Below are 27,568 nucleotides of genomic sequence, written 5' to 3'. Positions count from 1 at the left end.
TGTTCCACACAACCTGACTTTTTTTTTTTAAACTACAAACTTACCTGACTGTATTTTTTTTTTTTAAACTACAAACTTAGACGTGATTGTCAAGGAAGAAGTTGTACTACTACAATGATAGGAAAGTAGCGACATAAAAGGAGAGTGGATATTTTAGATGCTGTTGGTTCCATACAGTTACTGTACTTGAGTATTTCCGAGACAGACGCTCCACGTCGCGCTTTCTCATTCACAGATCAGCTACAGATAAGGCACCGTAAATTATGGTTGTGAAAGCTCACATGAAATGATGTGATTGTGCAACACTGTTGAGCAGCAATTCAAGTTTTAAATCACAGCAAAAGCAATGACCGATGATTAGCGACTCATGAAAACTAGTCACTGATCCCGTGTACACTGGTCGCTTTCAGCTGTGACGCTTGGTGTGAGGCAGTTCTAGCATAAAGTTGGAAGTTGTCTCGTTTTGAGAAAGAAAAACTGAGGTTATGAAATAAAGCATTTTAATTAAATTCTAAAATGTTCTCAAACTATTTTCACACAGGATTTGAATCTCAAAAGAAAAGAAACACCAACAGAGGAAACAAAAAACCAAAAGAATTTTCATTTTTACAGTGAACAGCTGGTGGCAGCATCAGAAGCTCAGCAGGCCGTGACACAGGCGGCCTGGTGAACTTTCTCCACCCTCTGGTGTCCATCAATCAAGTAGCAGTGGGTTTAAGCGCCATCTCCACCTCATGCCCTCGGCTGAAAAATCCCAATGAGGGAGCTCCCATCCTCTCTCAGTATGTCGCACGCAAGGGATAAGAAAAAGAAATCCAGGAAACATTAAGAAAGACAACAGGTAGGCAGACGTGTGCGCGTATAGTTGCCACGCATGATTATAATCGGAGGAAAACAATTTACAAAAACAAGACAGTTATGATGATCATCTTTACTGGATTTTTCCCACGCGGAGAACTGCAGAGCGCAATCGGACGAAATCTGGTGCAGGTGATGACGTGCGAAAAAGCTCAGCTGAAGAGCAAACCTGTGACTCAACACCATTCCCGCAGTCGAGCGGCATTCAACGTCATGATGCTTCACTTCCGAGAGCTTGCAGATCAACTGAGAGGTGGAAACGTGCATCACCGAGAGAATTCATTTTTGGTGTCACCTAGGCTGGCTTGGATAGAATTCAAAGGTAGGTGAGCAATGGAAGATGATAAGCAGAGCTGTGAGCACGTAACAATCACCGAAGAAGCGGTACAATCGAGACGGACCGAACAAGCAGAAGAAGACCGACTGAATACGCTCAAAGCTTGAGCATCTCCAGAGCTTTACGCCCATTCGTCTAAACAGTGTTTGATTCATTTTCCATGTCAGAAATAGCGTCTCGGATTCCCTTTAAACTTGACAGTACAACACAACCTAACAGTGCACAATGGGGTTTCCCAGCTCAGAGTGGAGGGTGAGAGAGCATTTCAACCTCACAACGTCGCTCGATGTTCAAGTCTTTTTCGGACCGCTCACCTACATTGAGTCCCAGAGAGTGTCCGGAAGATCCCAATGACACAGGGAGAGGATGCGGGACTCAGTCTTGCCCTGGATCCTTGGCCGGACCCCCATCTAGGTAGATCTTGAGGGCCTTCTCTTTTCGCGGCGAGTAGATGACCCGATGTCCAGTCTTGAGCAGGCGGCTGCTTTCCTTCTTCATGAGTTCACTGCGCTCATCTTCTGATAGCTCCATTAGTTCCTCGGTGCTATCTCTGCAGGCACGCCCAAGAAATTCCAAATAATGCATGCAGATAATTACAGTTATCCTGAGAGAAAATATAACTGTAGCAAAAGTGATTCCCAAATGTTTTTTTAAATTACCCCCTGAAACAGCCTATTCTCTTTAACAGACTCGGATGTCAAATATAGCATAAGTTTTTGTTAGTAAAATTTTGTTGAACTTTTTTCCTTGCAATTCTTAACATTTTGTTTTATCATAAACATAATATCAAGAAAATTAATTAACACTCTTAAGTTGTGCCTCTTAACAGATACGCGACGCTCACACTAAAACCTTTTCAGCTAACTAGAGGATAGTCGAGAAAGGTTTTTCTTTTTTATTACTGAGCCAATTTGTACTTGACAGTTAGCCTAGCAGCTATTCATCAGCTATTCAATAATGATTTTGATTTTTTTCATAATACGGTGTTTATATGACATAAAATATCCAAATGAAAGTGTACATTGATGATTGAGTGTTTTTTTTGTGCTGATTATACTTGCACATTTTGGTGAAAATATGACGGATGACTGAATGGGGATTATCTCATTTTGTGGGGTTTTTTTCTATATTTTAATTAACTGATTGTGTTATTTGGAGATTCCTTATTAGTTTGGTTTCAATCCCATTTAAAATAAATCTTTTTTTTTCCCTGATCACTTATGTTTTCTTTGAAGTATTTTACACATTTAACAAAAATTCTGCCATGGTGACTAAACTTACAAGCCCAAATGCAAATGGTCTGTTTCTCCCAAATTTTGGGTCCTAGATTTTCCTCCAAATCTGGAATGATCTCCACATGTAATCTAATTAACTTGAGCATTGATGTGAAAAGTGTCATTCCTTCTTGTTCAGAGCTCCTACCTGTAGAAGACTACGGCCCCATCATCACAGATGTACAGGGGCCACATGTTTAATGCCGACACCTTGGGGTTCCAATCCAAATCCTGATGGATCTCCAGCACAGAAATGTCACAGGGAAACGTTCCTCGACCCTGCAGACAGCGCACGCAAAGAACCTCGGTAACAAAACAGGCCAAGAGAGAACGGGGTTTCGGAGGAAGCATCTCACAAACCTTTGCAAACTCCAGCTTATCAAGATGAATATCACTAATTTCACTGAGCTGCAATGACAAAAAAACAAAACAAAAAAAAAAACACAAAAACCTATGTTAGACATTTACATGAAGTAGGATGGTCGCAACAATCCAAAATGTGCGAGAATCAGTGAGTCAAATGAATTTAGCAGCAGGACAAACAGTACCTTCTCCTTGAGTTCCTCAACATTGCTGCTCTCCAGAATCACTTCCTGGAAGGTACCCAGTTTCATGGTGGACGGGCTCCACCTGCGGGTCAGGACAGCCAGCTGCGACATGGACTTCATCTTCTCGTGTTCTGAAAAAATGTTCAAAGGGCACTTCACAGCGCTTTTGCTGCAACTTTATGAGATTCTTCACATTGGCTTCCTAGCAAACACCAGGTTGTAGAGTGCTGTGCAGTAGTTGTTTATATATTACCAAGACTGGCACGCAAATGGTTATGGTAAACTCAACTCAAATAGCAAGTCACTCTTAAGTACTTTTTCCAGCGGCAGCATGCTAGCGGGCATTAGCGAGTTAGCACGGGTGAAAACGTGAATATTGTACCAGTTTCCAATGAAGGACTACACGGCAGACTAAGTTCCCTGCACCCACAACCCGGAAAAAAAAAAAGAGTGCTAAAGCAGTTTTGTGTTACCGGGGCTACAATGTCTCTGCCGTCGGCATACATGAGCTGTTGTGCAGCAGGACCGCGGCGAAACAAGCAGCACATTGTGATGTCATGGCTAACTAAACTCAAATGTAGTTGTGGGATTTTTATACTGTTTATCCACATTGGGGTTTCATGACCCAGCACCAACCCTGCAAAGCCAAAAACAAGCACTATCTAATCCATCTGAAAGGTAACTCCAAAGCATCAGGCAACTGTTCCAATATTTTTGCTCATTTCAAAAGTGGGTGGGTTCAAACAAAAGGTGCTCTATCCTGAGTTGTTTAACATTTAGTTGTAAATGCAATGAAACAAACGTTGGAATTCAGAATTGTTTTCTCATATTTATCGTTTGACCTGAAACCGAGATGTTTTCTGTATACAACAAAAACAAAGGAATTGACCGTGCCGTTCCAATACTATTGGAGGGGACTGGATGCATTTCAGTGACAGAGAATTTTAACTTTGGTCACCGGCGATTCAAGTCGTGAATTGGAGCAAAACCAGTGGCCGACTGTGAGCCACTGGTGGAAAAAAAATGTGGCTGGACAGTTGAGTCACTCTGTGCGGTGACGCAAATAGTGCAAATCGTGAAAAAAAAAATTACCAGTGAGGATTTCCAGGAAAACCTCCCAGTTGGAGGAGATGCTGATGTCTTCTTCATAAACATGGTAGTCCAGAAATACTGTACCCGGATTCTTCCATGTCTTTTTCCTGAGACGCACCCTGAACATGAAACAATACATTTGTTAGGTATGCGTGTACATCTCCTCATACATGTCAGGCTTACCGGTCAATGCTGAGGTCAAGCTTGCACTGCTCTTTCAAGACAGGCAGCAGCTCCTCTTTCGACTGTCTGACAGTCATCCCCTTTGCAAACACCGTGTCGACAAGAAACTTGCAGGGCTATATGACACACGCGAGAGACAATAATTAGAGCTCTACTCGCTTGCAACAGCATTTTTTTTGTTGTAATTCTCACCTCTTGTTCATTTACTAGCAGTTGATACACTTTTACTCGGTATTCACCCTTTTTCAGGGCTCTCCCAAGTCGAATGGTTATCTGAAGGATGCAATACAGTTCAACGCGTTAATGGAATGCAACTGAGTGCAATCAATTCTGCAAATGGATCCTGACCTTGTTGTCGTCAGAGAATGACGACAGTGTTTCGTTGAGCCGTACACTCTCAAATTCCTGGTTGTTGGCGTAAACCCGAAACACTTTAAACTGGGCCGAGGTGACGCCGACATACGGCTCCAGATTGTGTTTGAAAGCTGCCAACGTTATCCTCTTGTCCACATGAACCACTAAACCTGTGGAACAGCACAGGAAACAACTCAACACGGGCTGGCTCTTCTCCCGAAAACACAAAGTGTTGTCCAGAGTATCCAAAAATCCATTGTAAACTTCCTTTTTTTAAATTTCGTTTCAGAAGCGAAGCCATCAGCATTTGACAGCTGAGGCTTTGCAGTTTGACAAACCACGCAGTGGAAGCTGTGCTACCACCACCATTGATGAAATGGCTTAACTACTAAGAGCAGGCATTTGCATAAACTGAGCGAAAGTCTATCCAGAGGGCTGCACCGCATCGCACCATCAATGAACATTTGATTCAGCTCTTCGAAGGCGATGAAACTTTCCCCATCAGGTTGTCAAAGGCTTCAAGTGGAAGATTGTTGTGTGGAAATATGTGAATCACTCCTCCACCATGCCCAAAACACCTGTCAGTGCTTGGAAAACTAGTAGTTCAGCGACAAGCCTAGCTTTCATCTCTCTGATCAGGACGTAAGGGTCAAATTTGAAGAAAATGACGCCCAGCAGAAACTAGTAAGCATAAATAAGACTCTCCAGAGCTGGATGTTTGGTGTGCAATGACACTGGGCTGGGTTGACCCTTTGTCTTATTTGATGAATCAGAAACACGACCACCGACACTTCAGACACATTCCTCAAACTACTGCAAATAGCAATTGGGGACAGAAAAAAAAATCTTGCCAGATGGCAATTTTGCAGCGATGCTCCAATGTGAATAGGCAAGCCCTGAGAAGGAGAATCATATGCTTACAAAAACTGCAAAGCCCATGCTGTCAAATGCTATAGGCTTCAAATACGTCTGAATGACAGCTAAATGTGTATCGTGACTCTCTTTGTCTGCTCAGAATCAGCAATATTACACAGTCGTTGAAGACATTTTCATGTTGTCTTATAGGTAGTGTAGTATTTCCTTTCATTTAGGATTGTTACCTTGCTTTATAACTTCATAAAGAGAGCAAAGCAATTTCACAGTGACAACAGATAAAACTGAAAAGATCATTCCTAACTACCTATTTGCCCTCAGTAATGATGTCAGATAAGGGACCAAACTTTTTTCCCCAAGTTTACGACCAACCTGTGGACCTATCAATGAAGCATGCACAGACTAAATTGGTTACTAGGCATCAGACACTGCACAGCTTCTAATCAACTGAACGGAATCAAATATAGAAAGCACGTTTAACATAGATGTTTGTGCTTCATGTCTGGGCCATCTCTGTGCCAAGGAACTATGTTGAAGTAAATCAAGGAGCTTCATTTAGACTAAAGTAGCTCTTTGCCACCATCTTGTGGCATTTTTTCGCAATTATAAAGCTTTTTTGTGGGGAAGGGGAGTGGGGGCAATTATTCAAGAAGAAATAAGAAAGATGACTACTTGAACAGAATAGTTTCTTTTAACTTAATCATGAATAGAGAGTTCATACATTTTTGTGAATTGCAGGCCGAGTCATCCTGGAAATAAGGTTCTGTCCTGAAGTACAAGAACCGGGCTTCCGATTTAGCCTTCCCGTTGTCGTCATACTCGCTGTCCGTCCCTGAGTCTTCCTCCGCGGTGTCCCAGGTCTCTTTCTTGCCCTCGTGGGCTTTGGAGCGACGGCTACTAGTGATGCTGTGCGAGTCCAAGCCATTGGCCAGCTGGATTGGACCATTGTCTGCATTGCACAGCGTGTCACTACTGTGACTCGAGCTCAGGATGTCGCTGTCCACTGAGCTGGTGCTGCGGTCATTGTTTACCTCAGAGTCTGAGCGCTCCTCGCAGGCAAAGTGGTTTTCTGGGTCAGATGGGGCACTGACCCTGCACCCGGGGGTGCCCCCGATCCGGTTTTCGAGGTCTCTGTTGTCTGCGGCTACGCAGGGTGAATTTGAGTCCACCTCTTGGCTCAGGGATTCGATATGTTCAAAGTAACTGGTGTCAGAGCTTTTCTGGCTGTCGCCGGTGCTGGATCTTTGCTGCTGTTGCAGAGACAGGTTCTTTAACTTCTCTGTGCTCTCCTCAAGGATAGCCTCCACTGATTTCCTGTTGCCTTTTGACCCTTCAAAGGGCACATCCGAGTCACTGCCAAGCTTTTGGCAAATAGTTCTGCTGCCCAAAGTGCCAGGAGACTGTTCAGGTAGCAAGACGAGTAGTCGAATAGTATTCCCGTGGCGATCCAAAAGCCTCCACAGCAGCGAGTCAGTGAATGCGACCTGATGATCAGCAGACTCTGAACTCTCCACAAAAATCTAACAGAAAACACAAAGTAATAGATAGGGTGAGAGATTTGGAATCCAGGTTTTCTTTTCCAAAATGAAAAAAAAACCCATAACATAATGTTATCTTATAAGCCAGAATTTAACTGAGTATACAGACTTTGTTACTTCTGAAGAAACCTTCCGCTTTCAGTGTCTTGTTTGGAACATAGAGGAGCCGCAGGTCATTGTAGCAACGCTCCAGAACAACGCGCATTGTTTCTGCTGAGAGACTTGTAGCCTGAAGGGAAATACATAAGAGGTTTATAACTGTCAGAAATCTGTTTGTTTCAGGGAACACTTTTGGGCTCTGATTAGACTAGGGCTGCATAGTTTTAGAATTGACCATTCTACCCATTATCTCATCGTTTAATCAAATAAAAATTGAAAATTCATTTTAAAATATGCACATGATGTGCAGGTACTACTGTTCTTCACTTGGGGTCACCATCCTCACATTCCAAACTATAAAATCTGTCAATTTGAGCGTTTGAGGCTTTATAAAGGTGCGGCCTGGCCTGTTGAGTGATATGGGAGTCAGAGAATGAACGTGTAGAATTTGCTGTTACTGGCTGGCTGTTAACTAAGTCAGTCTGCATGTTAGTTAAATGCATGGAGTTCCGCTGTGGCCGTAGCAGCATGTGTATGCATGTGCCTATTGCATGTTTATTTTGTTACCATTTGCTTAAGACAGTGATTCAAAGTACACTGTCAGTGTCTATGCTTAACCACTTGTTCTGAATTGACTCCAACTAGCAGAGGTAGGCTACACTAAATAAGTTTACATTGCTACCTTTTGTTGTTGATTGGAGACATGCTGTAGTTGTACATAAGTCAATTCTGCTTTGACACACATCGCACTTTATCTTTTTTTTTAAGTGTGAAATGATCCCAAACTTTGGACATTCTATTATGTTATCTTTGCAGCTGGCTCGCTGCCCGCACACCAACTAATTTCTACATGGAGTGGTGGGTGACTATACAGAGACAATAATCCATGTATAAAAGTAAAGCATCGAAGCATCAATGCAGAGATTTTTTTGCACCGTATTTTCAAAACCATAAGACGCACATAAAAGTCTTAATTTTTTTCCAAAATGGACAGGGCGCCTAATAATGTGGGTCGCCTTGTGTATGCACCGAGTTCCAGAACCTGTTAATGCTGTTGTGTGACTTCAATGAGGGGTCCGCTTGACTGAATGATGCTGTGCAGACACGTTGCTTATATAGAGGAAAGGTGGACATAACTGAGGACAGCATGCGGACGTTAAACAGGACGCTAAAGCTATGCCCCCAGTAGGTGTAAATGTTGCCGGTACGTGCATTGTGCAAAATACCATCCCAAAAATGGCACCTATGAAGAGACACGCTTACAAAGCACAGTTTAAACTGCAAGCTATCAGTTAGGTGGAGGAACATGGGATACGAGCAGCCATGAGAGAATTCAAGATCGACTAATAGATGGTGCTTTTGTCATGCAAGCGAACTCAATTTTGCTCCCGCTGCCTTTTTAAAAACATACGCCTGCATGCATGCATGCTAGCATATTTTTTAAGCGAGCGTTATGTTTTACCATGCCTGCGTCCAATAATACAATGCGCCTTGTGTATGTGTTAAATACAGAAATAGCACCTGAAACTGACACTACGCCTTTTAATACAGTGTGCCGTATGGTCATGAAAATACGGTAATCAAATTATTCTACTTATTCAATTACTTGTTTCAACCCTAGGACAGAAGCAATAGAGAAGAAAAGTGAACCTGTGCAATAAGTTGCTTGAATTCAGTGATGGTCTGGTTCAGGTAAGCCCGAACACTGATGGGAGGGGCGACTGTTTCGGTTCTCAGATCCACAACATGAACCTTCACCATCACCTCTGTGGTAAAACAGCACCCCATGCACACATGGAAACAGGGGACAAGCAAAATGCAATTCTCTTTAGGTACTGTGCCATGGTCATATTTTCTGTGCACAATTATTTGAATACACTACAGTTCAAAAGTTTGAAGTCACTAAGAATTTGGGGGAAAAAAAGAGCACGAGTATACAGTGGATATAAAAAGTCGATATACCCTTGTTCAAACACCTGCATTTTAATGACATAAAAAGATGGCCCAAGACCAACAAATCATTTATAAATATTTTTTCACCATTATGAAGACCCATAACCAGGACTTGGTTTCATCGGACTCCAACACATATTCCAGCATGCATTTGTGGCTTTTTGAGATGGCATCATGTGAATATGAATAGCAGGCAGAGCTTCATTTAAAAAAAAATAAATAAATAAATAAATCAACCACAGTGTAGTGATGTTTAAAATCAAAGAACGGTGGATATTTGCTTTCAAGGGGTATTTTTAAACAATACGTTCTTCGGTGTTGTTCATAACCTCTACAAAAAGTGGGTCAAGACTTTGCAACAATAGGGAAATGCCAGGGTGACAAGAGTTGAGAACCACTGGGCTAGACAATGTTAATGTGGCAAAAAAACAAAACAAAAGAAAACGGTGCGTTTCTTTTTTTAAAACATAAATAAGGACACTTCTACGCAGCTCTACAATTTCTGAACAGTATTGCATATTTATATACAACGGTGTGGTCTCCCCTGCCCCCCTCACGAAAAACATGAAATCGTCTCAGCAACCCAAAACCTTTGAAAGATAGTGTGTCGGTAGTACCAGGCTCCTCACCTCCAGGTTTGTAAGGCAGGAACGTTTGTTCTGGCCGGCGGGTCTCCAGCAGCAAGTCGAACATGTAAGAGGACTTGACCCCTCCGAGGAGAAGGCCCATGGGCGTGTCCTCTTCGCCCTCGTAGGAGCGCTCCAGGTACTCGTGGAACTCATCATACTTCACCAGGCGACAGCAGTCCAAGGGGACCGTTTCCTCCAGCTCCATCAGCTGAAATTCAATACATGATCAGGTTGATCTGATTTCATCACCTTGTGCATTTCAAGGACTGTATCCACAAACAAACCTTGTAGGCCATTTCTGTTGCTTCCGTAAGAGTTTTGTCCTTGTGCACCTCCAGCTTGCTCTCGACCATCGTCTTCGAAGGGTGCATGCAGAAAAGCTTGATCTAAAGTAAAGAATACGAGTGATCGATAAAACAAATACAGAAGTTATATGCAGACAGAAGAGCAGTTATTGAATCAAGCCGGTGGATCCGTTTGTTCACCTTGCAAGTGTTTCGCTCGATTTCTCGCTGTCTCTTCTCCTGCTCTTCCGACTCTTTTTCCTTTTCAACCAAACTCTTTAAGTGCTCTGGGAAGTCATCCACAGCTAAATACTCTTCAGACAGGAGACACGTATAGCAATGATTCAAAGGCAATGACGACCACTGGCATTATCACAGCACATTAGACTATAGTTGATGCATTTCAGACGAGACTACAAGTTATAGGCTGGAAGCTTCATTCAAGAATTTAGACACCAAGCCTCGAAGATCAGAAATAGAGAGCAGTGGAAACAATGCTTCTATGTTTTAATGAGGGAAAATCTAAGTATAAGTTACACCCCAATATTGTGACTTTGTTTCATCATCAATCATTTAAGCCACACCAGTCTGACAGACACATGTACTAACAATAAAAGCAATCTTCACTCTTCAGCCACATACCTTAGTGAAAGTGTGGGTGTAACTACATTAGTTCTTTACGGTTTTCTTTTCATATGGACTGAATAACAACAGCTTTGCTCTGGTGACTTCTTTTTCACTTTTATTCCAATAGCCTGACTGCACTCAAAGGTGATTTTGCTTGAAGGGTGAGAAAAGTTAGCATTTCTCGATTCACCTGACACACTGCTCTCATGTGAATGCTCACGGTGAGTTGCGTGACAAGCTGTATTCATTATTTTGCATTTTATCACATTGTGATACTAAATGTTCAACCCCAATTGCTTCTCTGACATCTCATTTAATGATAGACTAGCATTTAGTTTTGCTTGAAACCTCGTTACTGTTACTGTATGCAAGTAAATGGTTAACACATTTCACTGCTAACATAAATCACTGTAAACTAAAACATTTCTTACTTGCATTCCTTGAGGGATCTTTCAATCTATAAATCAGCATATAAGCATTCGTAGAGCTGTTGGAGAAAAAAAACGTGCATATTAAGGAAATTCCTACCCATTTCGTGTGCAGGTGTACAGAATAAAAACTAAAGCACGCTAGCAAAAATATACAAAACCAACCTTGCAAAGGCACTGGAATAATATCCTCTGCTCCCTGAGGACCCCCCGTAAGTCTTTCTGATATCCTCTGGGGTGATCTATCCAAAAAGTAAAATTCATCAACAAGGAATAAAGAGATAAGACAGTGCTGATGATAACTTGTTGAGAAAAAGAACACAAAGGACATTTGAACTTGTGACAATGAAGCTCTCCTCTTCATCCTGAGTATGCGAGAGCTGCCAGTTGTTGATACTGACCTTGCTGACATGCTGGTCATTGAAACTGTACCACTGGCCATCAGTGAAGGATTTAATGCAGGCGTAGTAGTGCCCACCCGCGGCACTTCCCGAATGGACCATGACGGAGAACAGCTCAAAGCTCGGCAAACTCTGACAAAAAGTGTTGGAAAATGTTTTTGCTCAGACAAGAGCAATGAGCAATAATGACTGCATTGAGCAAGTATGATAAAAAGGAAAAAAATATATTCTTGTAGTTTGCTTTTGTGTAATACAACTATCGCTAACCGCAGTGTTTGACTGCACAATTCATGGCTCACATCCCATCATGTAATTATGCCTTAAGGGTGAAATTGAGTAAAATAATAAATACTATCGATGCGCTGATAGGATAGGTCTCTTTACTCGGTCTACTATTTTGTCCTGTGCAGTTTGGCAGAGCAAACAGTTCTTCAAAGAGTGAATGTGTGCTTGCTCAGGCAATTTATTGACACTCCCAGTTAAAATTTACAGTAAAACTAACATCATCAAGATAATGACACTTTGTACACTTAAGAAAACACATGGATTTGTCTTGCAAAAGTCTGCTAGCTTAATGTTACACCCACACTGGCTAAAAAAATAGTAGTACAACCCTTTTAAGAACAAGTAGTTGCACACAAATTGTGCAGCAACAGACAGAAAGATGATAAAATAATACTCAGATACATATATTCTTTCTACTCTCCGAAAAGACATGAATTATATGATTGCAGCTAGCATGGTGTTCTTTCGACGCATTATCTGCATGTGTGCATGACAATGCCCGCTTGGAGGCCAAGGTTACCTCCCACTTCAGTGGAATACGATTATGCTGTGTATAAGAAATGCTCTATTTGAGTGAAATTGATTTTATGCAGGGCTCGAAAGTGTGACCATTGTGCTCGCAAATGCCTGAGTTTTTTTTTTTCCACTGTGTGCTCGTAACAATTTAATCCAGTGGCGCAAGCGCGCTGGAAAATTTTAATGCCGCTACCGGTGAAAATTTTAATGCCACTACAGCGAAGGTGCTCCAATTCTGTATTCTGGTGCCCTCTGGATAGAAATAAAATTATCAGTCGGTTTAAAAAAAAAAGAAAAAAGGAGGGGTTGGGGCAACCTACTCTGTGTTGATGCGACCAGCACCAGTGATGCCAGTCCAGAAGTTAATGTAGAGCCCTCCTATGTTCAATACGTTAGTTTTTGAACAATATTTGATCGTGCATAAGAAGTATTACATTTGAGTGAAACTTATGCCATGATGATTGAACTTTTTTCTCTTTTTGTTTTTTTTTTTGGGAAATCCAAATTATAAGATGTAATGGCATCACCAGGTATCAGCGAGTACTCAAATTTCAGTACCTGTACCGCTTTTGAATCTGGAAAAAAAGTGGTTTCGGTGCATCCCTAGTAGAAACGAATTCTCCTTAAAACCAAAACGTTTCAAATGAAAACAATGGTCTTGGGCACGCTTTGTCCTCAAATGCATCTAGCGTCATTTTCTTACAACAATTTACATTTGTCAAGCAAATACCTTTGGTTTCAACACCCTCTCTGCGCTGGCAGTGCTGTCCAGGCAAATGCCTTCATCCACACAATCGTCAGTGGAGAAATCGTTGCTCATCTGGTCACTGTGGCAACTGCCTTCATTCTCTGCTCCACTATCGGTGCAGCTTTCTGTCTGAGGCGACTTCTACAGATGTCATTTAAACAGACCACAATAGAAAAGATTTTAATTGAAACGTGGCCAAGTGCTCAACTCTACTAATCATGATTGACGTGAGAAAAATCAGTGCTTGTTACAAAAATAGGTTACGGCCTGTGAATCATCCACATGTGCGTTCCTACCAATCCTGCTCTCACCTCATCCTCGACGTCAATGAATGGACTCATGTCAAGTTCCTCTGGGAAAGTCATGCTGTCATTGAGCTTGATGCGATGCATAGTGGTATAGTCAAAATCAAATCGCTTCAGCTGCAGCGTCAGCAGGTAAGGAAAATGCAGAAACCTCAAACCCTGTAACGAAATAGGTACGGGTGAGGAATAAATGAATTCTCAGAGTGGCTCTTCTGCATTCTGCATACAGATTGTGCAAACTCATTCACAGTGAGCTCACCTTCCGGGCATCACATTTCTTTTTGCAGCGTTCGCAGAAGTATTGGTTGGGCCCATCTAGAGTTTCCGGCTGAATGAAAGCCTGCAATGCCTCCTCCTGGAGCACCAAAATCAAATTCGGGTTTAAAATGTATTCAAATGAGCACCCCTGTGAGACCATTATGTGAAATTGGGAATGTAGAGGAAAACATACCACACTGCCATAGGCCTGACTGGCCCCGAAGGGTCTTATTACAAGAGGGATATCCAGGTAAGTATCAATCCTCCAGCTCTCGTATCCACACTCCAGACAGCGTACGTAATCTTTGAGCTTTCCTTGGTACAGCTGATTGATCAGGTCAGCCTGAAGAAAGTCACGCAGCAAGGCCTTCACTGACATGATTCATGGGGAAAGGCCAACTCGCAAAGAATTTGAAGAGACAGTCATGATATAAAAGCCCTTGACTTTTCATAGATTCTAAACGCCATGCGTTTGGCCCATGACAGGAACAGTCACACGGAAGCAACTCTTCCATTAATCCTGTAGTGTTGTTAGATGTCAGCGTGGCATTTTTGCATTTCACTGGTGTACCAAGTTTAGAAGAATTCTTTCACCATTCTTCAATTTTACACAAGGTGTGGTAATATCTCTGGTTCGCTTGTTTGGCAAAAATTGGCACCACCAGCCACAGCAGCTGCCATATAATGTAACAGCAACTGAGATGGAGATGTGAAGTACAATATTATTTCCTGAACATCAAAAGCAAAACATTTAAAATGTATACAAACATCATCACAGTTATATGTTCAAAGGTGTAGGAAGAAGTATACAACTTATCTAGTCCTACCCCTTGTGAATGAAAACAATAATGTGGGTGATGTTGTCCCCAATTGCATGCAGAGTAATTTTCTTACAATTCACCTTTGTCAAACAAATACTTTTGACTCCAAAACCCTCTCTGTGTTGGCCTATTTGTTTCACACTTATTTGTTAATATTCAATGACCACATACATGCTGTACTCATCATGCAAATACAAGCAGAACAATGACTGTATCCAAACTGCAGCTAAGGAAATTTTATTTTTATTGTATTTTTTCCCCATTTAGTTCATTATGGTGTTTAGAACAGACAAGAAAGGTTTTCTTGCTCATCATTGACAATGACATCACCGTGCTGCTTTAGAATGGAGTTGAAACAACAGATTTCAAAAGTTAATCTAAAATGCATCTCAATTTAAACAAACTGACACTTGAGTGAGTAGTGCAAGGCCAAGGCTACGGTTGCTGCTTTTAAGGCTATTTTTTAAAGCTGGTTTAAAAGGTGGAGAAGAGTGTTTTATTTTAAGGCTGTATCTCACTAGCGTTTTTAAGTGTGTGCGCTGCTAGCAAGGCTTGTTTGTTGTTTTCATCGTCAGGGTTCGTTCAAGGTCACAAACGATTGCAAAGAGTTCGTTCAAGGTCACAAACGGTTGCAAAGACGTTGGCCAAAAATTTTCATGGTCTCAAACAGTTGTTCTTGTCCCAAAGAAACCCTGAACATGTTCAAAATTTGATGGCAAAAAGAACAAACGTTTGCAAACATTACGATTTGGGAATGCATGACGAACATCTTTGCAACTGTTTACAACATTGAATTGACATTTCCATGCAACTTTGGAGAGTATCCATGCTGAGACAACCCTAAGTCATATTTCTTGTGCAAGTATATATCTTGTCTCATTTGTAATCGGCAGGGTCAGAAAAAAAAATCTCCCACAGGATATTTAGTAAGTTGCATTACTTTCAATGATGGGCAATCACATGCTTATTTCTCTCATGTGCAGGCATGTGGTCTGCACAGACAGAGGCCGAAGTGTTCGCAATCCTGCCCAGTCCATGATCTTAAAAAAAAGTGTTAAATCCTACTTGCAATTTCCCTTTACTCACAAAAAGCCTTTTGTTTTGTTTGTGATGTGGAGCTGATTTTTTGTTTGTGCTTCCTCCCACCTGTTCGGTCTGCTTCCACTTTTGCTCCAGGGCATCGAACATGACCCTGCAAAGTTCTTGCACATCATGTTGTTGCCAAGCTGGGATAAAATAAAAATTAAAAAAGGATAAATGGCATGACATGTGACGTTTCCCCCTCAAACAGCATTATTCTAGCCATGGGAGAGGTTGAAAAATTCACCTTCACTACTGTCCCATCCAAAGCTGCGCGTCACATCGGTGGTCTCTATGGCACGTTTCTTGCTTGTCTGGAGAAGAACAAACAGTCTTTGCAGCTGGTAGGGAATGCTTGTGACTGGGTCCTCTTCAGATTCCTCAAACTCCCAGCTGAAGTGGGCAACAATTGCAGATGTTTTGAAAGTTCACTGAAAAAGCAAACTCTTCATATGGCCTGAATACAGTATTCCCCCGTGATAATCTTGATTCATCATTCACGCCACGTCAAGAGGCACCGCCTACTTAGGACACATGCATGTACGAAGACAACGTGGACATTGTTTTCTATACAGTATGCTTTTTTTGGGCTTCAAATTTAAGTGTACAATGTGTTTGTGTTAACAAGTTCAAATGTGTTGTAAAAGTGTGTATGGAGTAAAACTATGAAAAAAATAAGTGACCACAGTCTCTCTATATTATGGATTTTCACTCATTCCACTTATTGTGTAACCTGGAACCGTATCACTTGTGATAAACGGGCTCACTGCATATCTTAACTTACTTGTACAGTGCATTTCTGAACTCCGGGGTCATGAACAGTGTTTGTAAGAGACTGTTCAAATAACAGGTCATTGCTTGGTTGACCAAACCCACGTAACCTAGAGTGGTGGAGAGAGCGAACTAAGAAGACAGCAGAGGTTGTACAAAAACATGACACATTTTCCAGGTGAAAACAACTCACCCGTCTCAGATTTGTTGAGGATGGAGGTGTAAGAGTAAGAGGGGCTACGGCAGTCGCCACTGCAGCCAACGGTACCGTCTCTGGGAAGGGGCCCAATAAATCGCTCCTGGGAGCCATCATCCAGCCCACTGCTATCTGCTGCCCCTGACTCATCCTAAATGCAAGGCCATACAGCGAAACAAACTTACATTTTTGTAATATGTTAAAAACACAATCTCTTGTGAGTTCTCCATTAACATTCTGCCAAAACACAACTTCTGAACCTGATCCAATGACAAGCACTGATCAAAACACTCGCCCTCCAGGTATACACAGTAAACACTGGGCATGATGGTTGTATTATGTTGTTCACCTCTCTTTCTACCTGATGTACCCATCACATTAATCCTGAGTCATCAAAGACTCATGAAACCACACGACAAACTTCCATTGCTCCCAAGTCCAGCCTTTAAACTCACGAGCAAACCGAAGAGCCAAGCATAAGCATTTTGTTTAATTATCTATGCACCACTCACCGAAGCCACTTGTGGTTGTTCTCCATCTTTGTCTGTTAGCTGAAGGAAATTCCTCTTACCACCAGGCTCAAACCCAGAATCCAGAAGCGACACTTCTCCGCTGTGCTCTAAGGGTGTCTGGATGTACAACAGGGGAGGAATATTCAAATGTCAGTCTTTGACACTAGCTAAAATGTTGTTTTGTTTTTTTCACTGCACGGGGTTTTATTCCATAATATTTATTGTTGTGAGTAAATGCCAAAAGGTGGGTAGGTCTGTCACAAATCATTATTTTGCTAGTTGAGTAATCACCGATAGTAGTCGCAATTAATCGACTAATCGGATCATATGTCAATCACAACAAGCAGCTGCTGCTCTATAAAAATTATTAACTTGTAACTGTATAGGGGAAGTCAAGTCAGATCACAAATAGGGATGCTCCAATCGATTACCCAGTATTTATGATCGTTCTGCTAAGGGAGTGACATATTTCTCCCTGGATGGTTTCTTTACGATGAGAATTGCTTACATGTATCATTAATGAAATAAGTAAAGAGGTTCGGGTTTTATATGCCATTATTTTTCTTAACAAGCAATGCACATTGTATCGCCATTGGTATTGAATTAACATGGATGTCACTATTTCACACACAACGTCAAGTGTTTCTTAAAATTAAAAGAATAAAAACAGTTACAAATGTTAGCATTTAATATATCATACACATTCAACTATTGGCAGCAGAAACACATATGACAAGGATTAACGTCCTCATAACTTTATTCATTAGGTGTATTACGCCACGCAATGCACTCTGGGAAACGAGAAAGAGATTCTGATTGGGCGGCAGTTGCTGTCTGGACTTTATTTTTTTTTTTAAATCCAGGTATTTACGGTGTAGCAGACCATATGACATGACGTCAAATCAGACTTCTTCGCAATGTCTTATTTTTAATAATAAAGGGATAGAAATGTCATAAATATGTTTTTAAATCTGACTAATCAATTAAATGGAAAAACAAATCAACTGATTAATCATTTACTTCAGAAAAATACATGTGTAGCTCTAAAATTGAAAATTTTACACCGAATCCAGGTGATCGCTATAGGTATCGGCCGATCACACTTATGGATGATAGGTATCGGGATCGGCAACTTCAAACCTTGATTGTAACATCCCTACTTTACAATAACATGTTCTATGCGGTCCCACAAGTCTAAACACGGTATTCTGATTAATATTGGGTTTGTGGAATATGAAATTAACAGCAAAATCCAAAGCCAGAAAACTGGTGAGCCGTGATTGGGCGATACCTGAGCCTTTAGGGCCGTATCTCACTCAGCGACACAGGTTTGCGAGTGTGTGTGCAAGAAGCAAATGTTTCTTTGGTCATTCAAGGTCGCAAAGACGTACGGTAACAGTCTGAACAGTTTTTCATTTTTCTCATGACACCGAAAATTTGAACATGTTCAGGCCAACGTCTTTGCCACTGTTTGCAACATTGAACGAACTGTGACAATAAATAAACATTGGCTATGTGCGCACACGCTTGAAAACTTTCGCCGCTCAGTGACATACAGGTTTTAGGTACTGTGATGTCATGTTCCGTTATTTTGAGTTCTCCTGTTTCCGAAATCCTGATAGCATCACTCTGTTCCGTACTAAACTTAAAAGAGCCAACACACACACACTTTCTTCCCAATGGCTGTGCTGGGGATGAGCAAGCAGAGAGAGCTGCAGTGGAAACATAGCGCAGCTTAATCCACTGACCTACTCAGTGAGATAACAACAGGCACAGAACCTAAGGCTTTGGCGTGGGTCAACAGCAGGATTAGCTTGGGCTCCTTTAAGAAAAGGGGCCAGTATGTACACAAAAGAGCACAGACTGCCCTCCTTCTGTATGATTCGACATCAGCAAACACAAGCAATCACAGTGGGCAAAACTTTCGTTGACTTTGTACACGTGAACAATGGTATGTTCAAATCCACTATTGAATAAAAATTTTCGGCCATGTGTTATTTTCAAACATTACATTACTATCAGCCTTCCCAAAGTTCAGATACAGCACAGCCTCAAGGGAACAGATGTCACAAGACCATGTTGCAGTAAATCGGACTTTTAAACAACAACAGAAATCGCTTTAATTGGATGGTGTGGAGTTAGGAGAATTCCCCAACCATGTCTTGGGTGTTTCCCCAGGCCAATTCAAAGGAGCCATTGACATATCCTGCTTTGTGGGCAACATCTTCATAGAGTTTGGAGAGGGCGGTGGACGCTGGCAGTTTGAAGGTCAACCTCGCATTGACCGTCTTGGCACAGGTGATGTCCTGGATTATACACAGCACTCTGGGCTCCTCTGCGGCTTCTTGGATCTGCAACAACACAATGGGAAGACCGTCAGCGTGACTAAATGGTCGGTCCTAATTTTATATCCTGTGTTTATACTCTGTTAAAAGCTGCGGAAAGTTTGAACTTTATTTATTGCGCAATGCTTATTCAACATGAGACAGAACACACCTCATGCCATGCTGTGTTACAGATCACACTTAATACAAGTTGAGCGACATTTCTGAAAAACATGCAGCAGGTTTTCCAGCCAGATTCAAATGAGCCCTTGGCACGGAGATGACAGTTTTCAAGTTTGGAGTATTTGACTTCACTCTCCGTTTGCATGTTACTTGTGATTGCTGAGGTTTTCCAGAGGTCTAAAATATTAGACTTTACACAGATCTGATGGGCTAGATTGCTTGTGCAGACATTTCACACTTTACGCACAATCGATAAGACATTACAGCAAGTGCATTCTCGTTCGCACACACGCGCGCGCGCACACACACACACACACACACACACACACACACACACACACACACAGTTACGAAACGCCTCAACAGGAAAATATTGCCTCTAGTTACGAAAGAAATTTCAAGATACAAAAGCTAAAAATACAGGATGGGTTACTACTCGAAGCTCCGAGTTTCCTGAACGCAACATACTTATAGCTACTCTGCCATTGGCTATTCCCGAACATCATCCTGGCATCCCATTGGCTAAGAAGGACCTCTACCATATGTGTCTGTGTGCCGATAGATGTGTGTTTATGCAGCGTCTTCGTCATTCGCCTCTTGGGCCATGAGGTGTTCCGATAGTTTTACATAAATGTGAATCTACAGAAAAAGTGTTCACCAGTCGAGTGATCACTCACTCTGCTGATGTTTGCCTTGGATATTTTCTAAGGATTGTTAAAAGCCAACAAAAGACAACAAAAGCAGACGTCATTTGCTCAATTCTTTGCAAAAGGCCAGGCAAAACCACTTCTGAGAGAAAACATGAACTACAGAGGGCAACAAACCATGAAGACGCAGTTAAAAGTTAAATGACCACCATTTTTATAATTTACTCTATTCTTTGCTTTTTACATTATGCACAACCCTCATTTATTGTGTAATAATTGAATTTGTAACATGTATTTCTTCCATATTTTGATGCATTTTTATGCTCTAGAAAACATTTATGCCTGAATTTGGGGGGGGCTTGGAACGGATTAGGGCATTTACATGGAAAATGCGTCTCTACTCACAAAATTTTCTACTTAAGAAATTTCTTTTTTAGGAGAATTCTTTGGGGTTAAATTGTTATTCATTTTTTTCAAATGCATTTCAGGGGATGTCAGTTGTATGGGAATTTTGGCTATTCATGGGCTGAGCCAGTCCTAATCCCCGTAAATAGTGAGGATTGACTGTACAGTTAACAAGTTCTTTCAATAGATTGATCCATCCTCTGAGCAGATTTCGGTCTTTTTAAACTCAGTGATCGACTCCAAAATATTGATTGTCCAAAGCCTTTAAAATATGGGTTATGATGTCATGTTTTAAGAACCACAGTCCACATGGCGAAAAAAGAAAGAAAAAAAATCAGAAACTCCTGGTAGATGAAAGATGACAAAGATGGACAGAATGTCATTTCATTTGAGGAGGAAGTTACATTTAACCCTAAATGACTTAAATTACTTGATTTATACAGTTAAATCCAGCAGAAACACTGGAAAATATTTCTCTTGGCCTTTGCAGCAGTATGCATACGTTTACTGGAAACTAATCAACCGCCACATACAAAAGCACAAGCACATACATTCAGGGTGTCAAACTATTCAGATGGCGGTGGTACAAAAATGTCACCAATTGAGAGAACTTCACATCCACATTCAATTCTGTTTACATTCTCAAATATCGAACTGGGCAAGATGCAAATGGTACAAGTACAAAAAAGGAATGTTTTTTTTAAACATTGAACATTGATTGAAGCTTTGTTTAAAAAGTAGAGGAAATACTTTGGCCACCAACCCTCTCGTCTCAGACTATCATGTTCAAGCAAGGTGGTAAAGAGGAGCTACAGGAAGTGACGCCATCATGATGCACAGCTCACATCATTCGCGAGCATCCTGTTTGCTCACACTAGAGTAGGATGAAGATGGCACACATGGGTGGAATGTAGAGGCCACTACGCAAGTGTTTCTGCAGGAAATATTTTCTAATATTAGAGCTCAGGTGTCATGGAAAAGTTCCATCTCTGTTTGGTTGCAAATTTGTTGAACTGCTACCCAAGAGGCTCAAGACTAAGTGAAGCGAGTGCTTTCCTACACATTTAATCCAAGAACTTTGCTCAAAGGAATCAACTTACATTCCAAAATAGTCAAGTAAAAATGCAAATGCTTAAAAGAAATGTCTTGAGTAGTGTCGTAAGTTTGGCTTGAGAGTAGAACAACTGAAGTCTTAATATGTGGACAAGCGGCAATTACACCAACAGGATGTGAAAATGGAAATTACTATGGGCTTGGTTGAGCCCTTGCAACTTGAACAGCTTCCTCTCTTCTGCGGGAATGACTCAATCTCTGTTCTCCTTCCAAAGGTGTGCCCCAAAACCTTAGTCCATATTGAATTCGAATTTTAAAGTAATAATATCAAGAAACCAGGAATAGTGTGCTGCAACTAGAGAATTGGTCTTTTAATGTATGTCTATTCGTTTCAAACTCTCTAAGTCCTAATGCAAACTATTACTGTCCACATGCCACATACGACTAGCTACCAACATGCTGAGGACCAGAGTTCAAAGCACTGCACACGCAAGGCAAGGCTACCTTAGTAATCCTCTTCATCTCCTCAAAATGACTGTCTGCAACTCCAAAACCTACCCTAATAATATGAAACATAAACATGGATGACTTATACAAAGCATGTGAAGTCAGACTGGTGCATACGAGACTCATATATGCAGAAAAAAAAAAAGTGACTCGAAGTAGTAACGGGATTGATCTTCACCTCTTTCATGATTTTGCAAAATACGTATCGTAATCGTGGCACAATACGAGCGCCGTGTTCTATAAAGGGCACTGCAGCTGACAACACACAAGTGTATTACGAGATTAAAGGTTATTTTTGCCATGGATATAATCACTGGGTGTCAACATGACACACACACACACACACACACACACACACACACACACACACACACACACACACACACACACACACACACACACACACACACACACACAGCGACGCAGCACAAACCAACTTTTTTTTTTTAATTACAACTGTCTCATTCAAAAGGCAGCAAAGAATATTAACAGGCATAGCAATAAACGATAATTGAAAAAAAATGGAGCTAAATGCTAAAAATACAGAAAAGCAACCAAACTACACAATGAAAGTGAATAATACTTGGGCACAGACATATTCTCGTTGACATTTGCCAATGATAGCAGAAAATTCAATGAAAACAACAGTACAGTCACTCTACATTCATATATCTAAAGAGAAATAACCCCAATAACAGTTTTGGACCTGCACGTGGGACACATTGCAAAATCTGAGGTTGGCTGGTCACGTTCCATTTGTAGTAACGTCATTCTACTGCTGTTTAAATTGCATCAGACATCAGAGCAAGACACAGGTCTCAGGTTTCCATTGGGTTAAAATTTCAAAGAAAAAAATCCAAATAGATTGTTTATGTTTTCTGCAAGTTGTTTTGTGCCTAATCCTGTGCATAAATCAAACATAGCTTTGTCAAATTATAAATATTGAAGAAAAAAAACCTTTTGAAGCTTTTGTTATGAGATCCACAGCTTTGTTGCTGTTTTATCTTTCAGGGATTTTTCATCCTCCTGGGTTTAACTCTGGCTTTTTAGATTAATTTTCTGAATTAGTGGCTGGCTTGGTGACTCACGGAGATAATATAATAATAATGGGTGAGTTTAATATACATATGAATCTCCCGTCGGAACCACTTACCGTGGCGTTTCAGACAATAGATACTTTTGGTTTCACGCAGATAATAGACGAAGAGACCCATAAAAATGGTAACACGGAAGATTCGGTACTTACCCGGGGGTTATCAACCTCAAATGTGATGGTACTACTGTATGCGACTGCTATATCTGACCATTACTTAGTAAAATTTGAGGTCTTAGTTTAAGGCCATCCTCGTGACCACCATCAAAGCTATAGCAGCCGCAATCTTAGCTCCAACCACGAGTGCCCTCTCTGAGCTACTGCCTCTGGCAGCTGCATCCTTTTCTTCTTATAAGGGTTCGATTGAGAATCTCACAAACTATTTCAATGCGGTTCTGTTAAATGCACTCGACGTGGTTGCAACATTAAGACTGAAAACTCATCCCAAAGAGGCTTAGTCCATGGTTTACAGATGAAATGCGTGCACACAAACAATTTATGGAGGAAGCTTGAGCGCAAATGGCGTAAGACTAAACTCGACGTCTTCCATCAGGCATGGTAAGAAGCACTTATTTTAACCAAAACTAATTATCTTTCAAGAATAAGCAGCCTCAATAAAAATAAGACAAAATACGTATTTGATACAATGGCATTGCTACCTAACGTTAGCTATAACTAACCCCCGCAGTGGCTGTAATCACAAGACGTGTCTTGCTGTGATTAAACAATGGATGACTTCATGTTTTGCTTCTTAAACCCGATCAAAAGGAGATTATGATAATTGGCCCTGCTTGGCATCGGCACCTTATCAAGGACACTACTCTCATCCTCGATAAATGTACTATTACCCAAAGTGATTCAGCAAAATAATCTCGGCATTATATTTGATTCAACGCTCTTTCTTCAAACGCAAATTAAGCATAAAAACTATATGCCGGTGAGTATTGTAATTCCATATGTCTGTCTACATGTATTGCTGCACCATTTGCATTCAAATATCAATTGCTAAAAGGGTTAGAAACCGCAACTGATGCGATTCATTAGGCCATCTACTGCATTTGCCTGGTGAGAATAAAGCTAGCAGACTTTCCGAAGGCAATTACGTGGTTATTTTAAATACACGACATTTTCTTAAGTTATGTTTTGTGTGAGAATAAAGTTTAATTTTAAGTCACAATAAACAGTATGAAGCATCTCTTTGAAGAATTGTTCACTGTCCACCAAACTGTGAGTTGTGAAATGAGTTGTGTTCGCTGCCACCATCTATCGTTTGTATCTCAAATATTTTATCACAAGTCAAAGCAAAAAAAAAAAAAGCCTGAGCAACAGCCTATACCTTTAAACCTCGCAAATTATTCCCTTGTAAGTCAAGCTATCACTCTACTACAGTATTATGAAGATGAGCAGTACTCTTATGAATGGAGTAAGACAAAGCCAACTGGACTGTTTTTCTTCAGTTCTAATACCTTAGTTGAAACTAAGTGCTGTAATTTGTATACTGTCTGCAAACATGGATGCAAACAATAGAAAGAAGTCAAATACAGCAGAATAAACAAGGCTAAGGACAGAATTAGGTAGTAAGCAGCTACATTTACCCAGTTACAATTACTTGTCTGAGAAGTTTCAATGCAATATACTGGTACTTTATTCCGTTGAGTATTTTTGTTTGGAAGAAACGCTACTTTTATTCCGTCACGGGGAGCTGAATTCGGCTCTGTACTTTTATTTGGTTCATCAGCGCGACTTGAGCCACGTGTGCTGTCACGTGACAATCCAACCAAAACAACTAGTGACGTTTGACTCCATTTCAAATATTAAACAGAGCCAAGAAGTTACACATTCACATACAGTTTCTGTGGCTCGACACAGAAGCAGCAATTTTAATGCGTGCAATGTATGTCATGCATGGCAGAAACAAAAGCATGGAAGACTCGCAGTCGCAAGCAGCAGAACGCCCATCACCTCACTTTCACTTAATGTTGACCTTACACTAGGGATGTCCGGACCACGCTTTTTTATCACACGAGTCCAAATCCGAGTCCTTGGTTTTAAATATTTGCCAATAAAGATTCCCAACTGATACTCAGGCATTGCATTAAGAAAAAAAGAGCGTGCATGAGATATTTCTAAAATTAATACAGAAATATACATACATACATTTGTGTTTATTATGTGAGGTTTTATATACAAGGTGCCAAGGTACCCATATAGTCACTTTACAATTATTAAAGATTACTACAAGGGCAGTTGATAAGACATCTTAACCCTGATTTGTTTCATTCTAATTAGTGTTTATTAACATTTGTATTCACATTAATTTTTTTTGTGTTTCAGATGTGTTTCAAACCTGCCATCGACGATATTTACATGCTCGCGTCATTGAAAGTGATGGCGGCGTGAGTGATGTCTCACCAACGTTTGCTTGCTTTGTCGATGGGGTCGTGCGTGTTGCTCAACTTGGCGAGAGTGTCATGAGTGTGTTGCTCAGATTCTTTTCTTTAGCGGTAGTGGCGCTTATGGAGTCGCAAAGTCACCATCCTTCAAATGTTTTGTAGCGCGACAGAAGTGTCAGCAAATTGTTTTCCACAGCGACCGTTTTCAAACACATCTGACAATGTTTTTTGGACCAAACCGCCAAATCATTTCCATGCTTGGGATGTGGACTCATCCATATTTGAAAAAATGTTGTGTTGCCTTGGCTGCTGCCAGAGTGATGTGACTCAATCCTGGCCACTGATTTGCAGAATCAAGACTTAATAATAATAATGCATCCATTTTTCATGCCACTGTTTTGGACACTCAAAGACGGTTCACAGTGTATACATTGTTCATACACTCACACATTCACGCTCTGGCAGTGGCTGCACAACATAGTTTACCACAGCTACCCTGTGGCAGGTTGACGGAAACGGGGCTGCCAGTACAGTATGTGCCTACGGCCCCTCTAACAACACAACCAAACATTAACACCTAGCTGTAAACGAGGGTGAGTGTCACTGGAGGCGGGTGAAGTGTTTTGCCCAAGTACACAATGACACATAACTCAGACAGATCGGGATTCGAACAACCTACCCTTCGGTTACTTAACAACCAGCTCTAAAATCTTTGAAGTAGAGACACAAGGATTTATTGTAATATTTCAATACCGTAAATCACGCACACCCTGTATCAGAAACAAATGCATTTGAGGGGCAGGTATCACAGCAGCGAACTGTACTGTAACATAATAAAAAAGTTTAAATTCAAGATGCACTGAACCCACAAAAAGTAAATCATAATATAGAGATGGACGACTATAATTACTGTTTTGGTCAAAGTGATACTGTTGGGCAATATCGGAAGTTTCATATTCCTATTTCTGTCTATTTGACATTCACAATCTGATTCTACATAAGTAAATCAGAAGTCCCTTACCGCTTACTCCATACGTGAGTATTCCCCCCTCACACGCAAGCACACAATTTATGAGGACTGCTGACACTGTCTTCTACATATAGCTTTCTTTTTTTTTTTGGAAAGTTGTAGATTCTTCTTCTCTTTTGTTCGGTAATTATATGGAGGACTACTTTTAACTTTCACTTGAGTAATTTATTTTCCAGGAGTAACAGTACTCTTCAGAATATTTTAGCCCACGTCTGGCTAAAGAACAGCTGATCGCCCTCAATCGAGGCTGCAGAATCGCTTTGGGAGATACTTTGATCGAGCAAAACGCATTCCAGATCACGTCTGGGTGTTATATCCTGAAGAGGACTGCTGTCATTTCTCCAAAATGAGCCTGTCTTGTTCATCTGACACACCTTGGCGAACACATTGCGAAAACTTAATCTCAAAACAAGCCGCAACATGACAATAAGAGATTCTGCGCCGTTTTAAAAGTACCGAATTGCACTTTTTCAATTTGGATGTAACGCTTCTAACGATTAGGAAAGTAATTATGTTGCCAATGTTTGAACTTATCACACGACATAAGCTAATCAGCGAGCTACTGCGACTTGTAAATTGATGAACAGTATTTGTGAATATCGTCGTGGCTATTACACAGTGCTGTACTTATTTTAGGCATTGAAATGACACTAAAGCTGCCGTTTAGTTACACGAACTTACTTTGTCTTCAGTGTTGTGCTGCTAACGCCAATGTTAAGTTAGCCATGTCACGATAGGCCGTCCAAGTCATGTTGAGAGGCTAACAGCTAGCAGCTAAGTTAGCCTCAAAACAACAACCAACCTCCTTTTAACACCTTAAAGCGTTCACATCACACGCATGTATTTTTGCATTCTCGGCGTAAAGTTAAGGATGACAAGTTAATTATGCGATCCGGGCTGGGTCTTGGATCGACTCACCTCTTTGCATACGAACTGGTTCTCCTCGCTGGGCACCATTTCCAT

At 41.0% G+C, this 27,568-nt stretch overlaps 1 protein-coding gene across 1 annotated transcript; it reads right to left on the bottom strand.

The window, feature by feature from the left end:
* Positions 1-483: 483 nt before the first annotated feature.
* On the bottom strand, positions 484-27,568 carry usp47 (ubiquitin specific peptidase 47). Its single transcript, XM_019886818.1, has 28 exons — positions 27,524-27,568; positions 19,127-19,321; positions 16,971-17,087; positions 16,456-16,609; positions 16,276-16,372; positions 15,739-15,884; positions 15,558-15,637; positions 13,784-13,933; positions 13,592-13,687; positions 13,339-13,491; positions 13,010-13,168; positions 11,479-11,610; positions 11,243-11,319; positions 11,081-11,136; positions 10,224-10,336; positions 10,023-10,124; positions 9,739-9,946; positions 8,807-8,922; positions 7,167-7,286; positions 6,241-7,039; positions 4,641-4,816; positions 4,485-4,565; positions 4,293-4,408; positions 4,110-4,228; positions 3,018-3,148; positions 2,830-2,877; positions 2,618-2,748; positions 484-1,745 (listed from the first exon to the last, which is right to left on the bottom strand). The coding sequence occupies exons 1-28, from the start codon at positions 27,566-27,568 to the stop codon at positions 1,571-1,573; spliced, it is 4,092 nt and encodes a 1,363-aa protein (XP_019742377.1). The 3' UTR covers positions 484-1,570.

Source organism: Hippocampus comes, unplaced genomic scaffold, assembly GCF_001891065.2.
Source record: "Hippocampus comes isolate QL1 unplaced genomic scaffold, H_comes_QL1_v1.1 scaffold261, whole genome shotgun sequence".
Classification (NCBI taxonomy): domain Eukaryota; kingdom Metazoa; phylum Chordata; class Actinopteri; order Syngnathiformes; family Syngnathidae; genus Hippocampus; species Hippocampus comes.
Note: the sequence above shows the minus strand (reverse complement) of the source record. Positions and strands in the feature narration are given on the sequence as shown.